Source organism: Pyrgilauda ruficollis, unplaced genomic scaffold, assembly GCF_017590135.1.
Source record: "Pyrgilauda ruficollis isolate IOZ18807 unplaced genomic scaffold, ASM1759013v1 scaffold1091, whole genome shotgun sequence".
In the NCBI taxonomy this organism is placed as follows: Eukaryota; Metazoa; Chordata; class Aves; order Passeriformes; family Passeridae; genus Pyrgilauda; species Pyrgilauda ruficollis.
The window spans coordinates 1-7,091 of NW_024509111.1; the positions used below are offsets into that span (position 1 = coordinate 1).

Genomic DNA, 7,091 nt, shown 5'->3' on the forward strand with positions numbered 1-7,091 from the left:
CGGCCTCCGACCCATGGTGTCTGACTCCATACCTCATGATGACGCGATGACACGCATTGTGGGTGGCACAGGGGCCAAGCCAGGAGCCTGGCCGTGGATGGTCAGCATCCAACACCCCTGGATACCAGGCCCAGGGCATTGGTGTGGAGGGTCCCTCATCACTGCAGAGTGGGTCCTCACAGCAGCCCACTGCTTTGACAAGATCAAGTAAGAAGGAGCAGGCAATAGGGACACCCCACAACACCAGCAGGTGCTCTGTCAGCAGCACCACCTGCTACTCCCATTCCCTTTCCTCTCAGGCAGCCAGGCTGCCACACTGCTCAGAAGCATGGGCTTGTGCCAAGGCTTCCTAGCAGCCTCTAGCTTGACATTCCCTCAGCCTAAGTTGTGTGTGAAGGCACTCACATCTGCCAGAGCACTGCTCCCTCTCTGCCTTGCCAAGCAGAGGTCTGACAACTGCTGGGCTGCTGTGGCACATGGCTCTGCTGCCTCTCAGCCCTCCCTCCATCTTCCTTTCAGGAAAATCGGCATCTTGAATGTCGTGATTGGGGCCACCCAATTGACTCAGCCAGGCCCTGGAGCACAAGTGCGCAAGATTAAGAAGCTATTTCGTCACGAAAACTATAAGAAAAGGGATATAAGTAATGACATTGCCTTGCTGGAACTGAATGAGCCTGTACAGTGCAGCTCCTACATCCAGGTGGCCTGTGTGGCTGACCCCACCCTGAGAGTCTCAGAGCTGCAAAACTGCTGGATTGCTGGCTGGGGTTCAACCGCAGAAGGAGGTGAGTTCCCAAGGGAGACTCTTACCTGCACAGCTAGGTCAGCACACTGGGGAGACATCTTACGCTTCCCCACAGCAGAGGCCAAACCCAGGCTGATGGACGTACGCATCTGCAGAGATGGGACTGGCCTGCTCCTCAAAGGCAGGCAGCAGGATCACAGCGCACCAGTGCCTCTGGAGAGGCAAAACTACCAAGGGAAGGGTAGCCTCTCCAGACAGGGGAGGGGGAGAACTGGCAAGGAGCTGCTGAGGTCTCATTCCGTTCTCTGCTCACATTTGAAGACTCAAGTGATGTCCTACAGGAGGCCAAGGTCCAGCTCATTGATGTCCAGCTCTGCAACAGCAGTGGATGGTATGCAGGGAAAGTCCACATCCACAACGTGTGTGCTGGTTACCCTCACGGCCGCATCGACACCTGCCAGGTAGGAGCGTGCCACAAGCCACTCAGCCCCCAGCAGGACTGGCAGCCAGGGCAGCACCGCCCCAACACAGCCCAGGGCCTGCTTTGCCCGGCCACTCAGTCACCCTCCCAGCCCCAGCTCCCCCCCGACTGCTCTGGGGGCTTCCCACACACTCCCCATCCACACCTGCCTGCCCAGGACTCCCCTTGTGCCAAAAGCCCAGAAAGCCCAGCCAGTGCTCTTGGCAGCGCAGAGGTCCAGGTGCCAAACATCCATCCTCTGCACATCCAGGAGTCCTGTGCAGAAACGACAGAGAGAGCCCTACCCTATAGGACCCCATGCCATTCACAGCCAAGCTTCTGGAGGCTCAAGCATCTGAATACAGTTCTGGCAAGGGCTGTGAGAGAGAAGGAGACAGCCCCAGTGCTGACAGGGGCCACCTAACACCACCTTAATCTTCTGTGCACTGCTGCAGGGTGACAGTGGTGGTCCTCTCATGTGCCAGGACAACCATGCTGATTACTGGTGGGTTGTTGGAGTGACCAGCTGGGGAAGAGGCTGTGCTAGAGCAAAGCGGCCTGGAATCTACACCTCCACTCAGTACTTCTATGACTGGATTCTGGCCCACATGGGGCTGAGCCCATTTGGAAGTGCTTCCTGAACAGCAGGGTGGGCAGGATCCAGGGCACATTGCAGTGCATAGCAATTGTTTTCTGCGGGGGAATGCCTGCAGATCCAAAGGCAATGCTCAGGGTCAAAACTCTGTCCTGACCACACTCCTCTCCTCTGTGCATGCAGACACTGGAGATTACTTAGTTGTTGAAGTAAAGTTGCCTATGGTCACAGGGAACCATGTTTTCAGTGCAATTCCAACTCCTGGGCAAAGTCAGTGCAATTCCAGCTCCTGGGCAAAATAAGGACTGCCACAACTAGCAACTGCAGAATGAGCCTGAGGGCAGATGTGCCAGGCACAAAGGGACAGAGCAGCTCCAAAGAGCTACTCACAGCCAGAATGCCTGGTCAGAGGGGGAGAGTGCCATGAGCCACCATGGGCTGGAGAAACTTGATACATCAAGCCTAGGAAAGGGATAGAAAAAAAGCAGACACCTTGGGGGTGGTGCTCAAATGCACATGGCCTGCAGATTAGGACCTGGTGTGAACCTGGTCTAAGGGAACAGTTCTGGGAAACTCCCAAGCATGGCAAGGGAAACTCCTAGCTCCTGGCTGGAATGCCAGTACCCTAAGGCAGAGCCAGATTTCACAGGCAGCAAAGGGGCATTGATTTGCCAAGTGGTCACACTTCACAGATACTCAGAGGAAGTGCTGGGGTCATTCTGGGGAGAGGAACCTGGCAGGAACTGTGGAAAAGTACACCAGGAATGCCATGGAAGGCCAAGGTGAGTGGGCCAATACCACCTGCAACACCAAGGCTGTTGACAAATGCTCCAGCAGTGGTGCCCTTGTGTCCCATCTGGGCTGCCAAAGTGCTGAGGAAACTCCCCTGTGTGATCATTCTGGAGACACAGGTGACTCCAACGAGCTGATGGTTGCCCCAGCTGATTTCCTATTCACACTACTGTCACCCAGTCAGAGCAGGTTTCCGTACCCATTCAACCTCAGGATTCTCCCAGCAGACTCACAGATGTCATATTCCATACCATTGGCATATGGCTGGGGAAGCCTTCATGCCCTGGGGAAGGGTCCTCCATTGATATCTCTGTGCGGGCTCAGCGTTGTTGACTGCTGGCACCGAGAAGGCAAATTTCGGCCTGTCATTGGGATGCAAAGGAATTGTAAAGAAACAATCCTACAGATCCACAATGAGGATCGGCCAGTCCGCGGGAAGCCAAATGGATTCCTCAGCTGCTGCCTGCCCCGGGGACTGCAGAGCCTCATCCTGCAAGAAGAGGGGCCTAAAGAAAGCAGCAGAGAACCTTCTTACAAGGGCAGGTCCTGATAGGACAAGGGGCAATGGCTTTACAGTGACAGAGGGTATGTGGCAATCACATATCCTCTGAACAGAGAGAAACATAGCTCTCTCAGGTTTTTCCTGGGAAGCTGTCAGAAGCTGTGAGAAAGCTCAGAGAAAACAATGAGAAACAATTCTTATCTCCAGTTGCTGCACCTGTGGTTGTGCACATGTGGAATGTGTTATGGACATTTGTTTACCAAAGGGTGATTTTTTAATTACACTCTGTTGATGGTGGTTTGGATTCATTGACCAATTGGATCCACATGTGTGTCGTGACTGTCTGGCAAGGGCAATGGGTTTTTCTTAATAGTATAGTACAATAAAGCAATTGATCAGCCTTCTGCAATCATGGAGTCAATGTTCATTATTCCCACATTGGGGACATCTTGCTACAATAAGGGTAGCTTCAGCTAGGATCAAAGGAAGGAAATCTTGATTCTGAGAGTACTGAGGCAAAGGCATGGGTTGCCCAGAGCACCTGTTGATATCCCATTCCTGAAAGTGTTCAAGAACAGCTTCTGAGCCAGGCTCTGAACAACTGGTTCTAGTGAAGGCCATACCTCCATGCCCAAGGCAAGGGTGTTGGAGCCAAATGATCACCAAGGTCCCTTCCAACCCAAACCATTTTGTGGCTCACTGATTCCATGTTGCCCCTCCCCCAGTGGGTCCCCGTGCCACAGAACACCACAGTGCCCAGAACACAGAACCCCCATCACTGTGACATCAGCCCCGGGGCACCACAGGCAGCACGGCTGCTGCAGGCACTGCGGCTGTGGCTGTGCTGCTGCATGGAGCCCTCAGTGCTTGCAGCTGACATGTGCCTCTGGCAGCCATGAATTGGCTCGGCCTCCTCATCCTGCTGACCATGGCTGGGATGATGCACGGGTCATGGGACAACTGTGGGTAAGTGGCCCCAGACCCTGGGAGGGAGCCGTGGCCTTCCCTGGAGGGGACCTGCCTGTCCCCCATGACCAGGCCAGAGCTTCCCACCCACCACAGGAAGCCTCAGCTCCTTGCCAGCAACCAGGTGCTGGCACGGACAGACGCACACCCCGTGGGCTTCCCTGGCCTGCTGTGCATGCAAGCCCTTGTGGGGAGGGCAGAGGGCTGAGCTTCAGCCTGAGCCACAGCAGGCCATGAAGCAGCACGGAAATTACTTTCTGCTTGCAGAGGGATATGTGGGCTCCGACCCATGGTGTATGAGTATGAGTACATGGATCATGACGACAGCACAACACGCATCGTAGGTGGTGCAGATGCCAAGCCAGGAGCCTGGCCCTGGATTGTCAGCCTTAAGCATCCTGCAATACCAGGCACAAGACACCTCTGTGGGGGATCTCTCATCACTGCAGAGTGGGTCCTCACAGCAGCCCACTGCTTTGACAAGATCAGGTAAAGACATGCCAGAAATGGGGACATCCCCACCAACAGGTACTCTGTCAGCAGCATCACCTGCTACTCCCATTCCCTTTCCTCTCAAGCAGCCAGGTTGGCACACTGTTCAGGAGAAGCCTGGGCTTGTGCCAAGGCTTCCTAGCAGCCTCTAGCTTGACATTCCCTCAGCCTAAGTTGTGTGTGAAGGCACTCACATCTGCCAGAGCACTGCTCCCTCTCTGCCTTGCCAAAGCAGAGATCTGGCAACTGCTGGGCTGCTGTGGCACATGGCTCTGCTCCCTCCCAGCCCTCTCTTCATCTGCTTTCCAGGAAAATTGGCATGGTATATCTGGTGATTGGCGCCACCCAGTTGACTAAGCCAGGACATGGAGCACAACTGCGACGGATTAAGAAGTTAGTGCGTCATGAACATTATAATCCAAGTGACAAAAGTAATGACATTGCCTTGCTGGAACTGAGCAAGCCTGTTGACTGCAATCCCTATGTCCAGCTGGCCTGTGTGGCTGACCCCACCCTAAACCTGTCAGAGCTGCAGAACTGCTGGGTGGCAGGTTGGGGTTCTACTGCTGCCAGAGGTGAGTTCCCAAGAGAGACTCCAGAGCCAGCTCAGCACACTGAGGAGAAAGCTTGCGCTTCCCCACAGCAGAGGCCAAACCCAGGCTGATGTATGTACACCTCTGCAGAGATGGGCCTGGCCCGCTCCCCAAAGGCAGGCAACAGGATCATAGCACCCCAGTGCCTCTGCAGAGACAAAACCATGCCCTAGGAAAGGGGATCCCCTAAAGCAGTGGAGCAGAATTGGCAAGGAGCTACAGGGGGATAATTCCTTTCTCTGCTCACAGCTCAAAACTCAAGTGATGTCCTACAGGAGGCCAAGGTCCAGCTCATTGATGTCCAGCTCTGCAACAGTAGTGGATGGTATGCAGGGAAAGTCCACATCCACAACGTGTGTGCTGGTTACCCTCACGGCCGCATCGACACCTGCCAGGTAGGAGCGTGCCACAAGCCACTCAGCCCCCAGCAGGACTGGCAGCCAGGGCAGCACCGCCCCAACACAGCCCAGGGCCTGCTTTGCCCGGCCACTCAGTCACCCTCCCAGCCCCAGCTCCCCCCCGACTGCTCTGGGGGCTTCCCACACACTCCCCATCCACACCTGCCTGCCCAGGACTCCCCTTGTGCCAGAAACCCCAAGAACCCAGCTAATGCTCCTGGTAGCAGAGGTCCAGGTGCCAAACATCCATCCTCTGCACATCCAGGAGTCCTGTGCAGAGACAATAGAGAGAGCCCTACCCTATAGGACCCCAAGCTACTCACAGTTAGATTTCTGGAGGCTCAAGCGCCTGGGTACAGCTCTGGCATGGGCTGTGGAAGAGATGGAGACAGCCCCAGTGCTGACAGGGGCCACCTAACACCACCTTAATCTTCTGTGCTCTACTGCAGGGTGACAGTGGTGGTCCTCTCATGTGCCAGGAGAAAAACAGTGATTTCTTCTGGATTGTTGGAGTGACCAGCTGGGGAAGAGGCTGTGCTAGAGCAAAGCGGCCTGGAATCTACACCTCCACTCAGTACTTCTATGACTGGATTGGCATCCACATCGGCCTGGAGACAATTGAAAATGTTTCTTGAGCACCAGGGTGGGCAGCATCAAGGACACATTGCAGTGCACAGCAAGTGTATCCTGCTTGGGCAAAGCCTGCTGATCCAAAGGCAGCCTCAGGGTCAAAACCCTGCTCTGTCCTGACCACACTCCTCTCTGCACACACACACTGGAGTTGATTTAGTTATTGAAATAAAGTTACGTTTGTTCACAGGGAACGACCTTTTCAGAATTCCAACTCCTGGGCAAGACAACTGCCATACTCAGCACCTGCAGAATAAACCTGGAGGAGGGGGGACAGAGTGGCTCCAAAGGGACAGAGTGGCTCCAAAGAGCTGGTGAGAAAGGAGAGTGCTCTGAGCCACCATGGGCTGGAGGAACCTGCTACATCCAGCCTCGCAAAGGGATAGGAAAAATGCACACACCTTGGGGATGGTGCTTGAAGGCACATAGGCTGGTGATTAGGACCTGGTGTGAACCTGGGCTAAGGGAACAGTTCTGGGAAACTCCCAAGCATGGCAAGGGAAACTCCTGGCTCCTGACTGGAGTGCCAGTGCCCTAAAGCAGAGCCAGATTTCACAGGCAGCAAAGGGGCATTGATGTGCCAAGTGGTCACACTTCACAGATGTTATAAATGAAAATTGCGAGTCAGCCAATTTTAATAAAAATATGAAAAATAAAATTTATTTCGCGACCGTAATAACAGTCCGATAGCCACCACCAAAAACGGACAGCGTATCACCCCCGGTCGATGATACGGGTGAACGAGAAGAAAGCACCCCCTCACTGGTGCCTTGACCTCCCCGTCCACACCAACTGCTTCGAGGTAGCAGTTCTTATACAGTTTATTTCGCCCGCGGCAGAAAGTCTTTGTTTCTTTCGGAGTTCTTCATATTCATGTTGCTATCTTTCTCTGGCTTGGGCTGCACAAAGCCTTCGTCC

At 54.4% G+C, this 7,091-nt stretch overlaps 2 protein-coding genes across 2 annotated transcripts; both read left to right on the plus strand.

Annotated features, from left to right (window-relative positions):
• The first annotated feature begins 46 nt into the window (after positions 1-46).
• LOC121356475 (acrosin-like) lies at positions 47-2,125 on the plus strand. The gene is made up of 4 exons (XM_041472943.1): positions 47-207; positions 520-785; positions 1,067-1,206; positions 1,661-2,125. The coding sequence occupies exons 1-4, from the start codon at positions 47-49 to the stop codon at positions 1,844-1,846; spliced, it is 753 nt and encodes a 250-aa protein (XP_041328877.1). The 3' UTR covers positions 1,847-2,125.
• A 2,224-nt stretch (positions 2,126-4,349) lies between these two features.
• LOC121356480 (acrosin-like) lies at positions 4,350-6,178 on the plus strand. The gene is made up of 4 exons (XM_041472956.1): positions 4,350-4,549; positions 4,862-5,127; positions 5,395-5,540; positions 5,993-6,178. The coding sequence occupies exons 1-4, from the start codon at positions 4,350-4,352 to the stop codon at positions 6,176-6,178; spliced, it is 798 nt and encodes a 265-aa protein (XP_041328890.1).
• Positions 6,179-7,091: the final 913 nt, after the last annotated feature.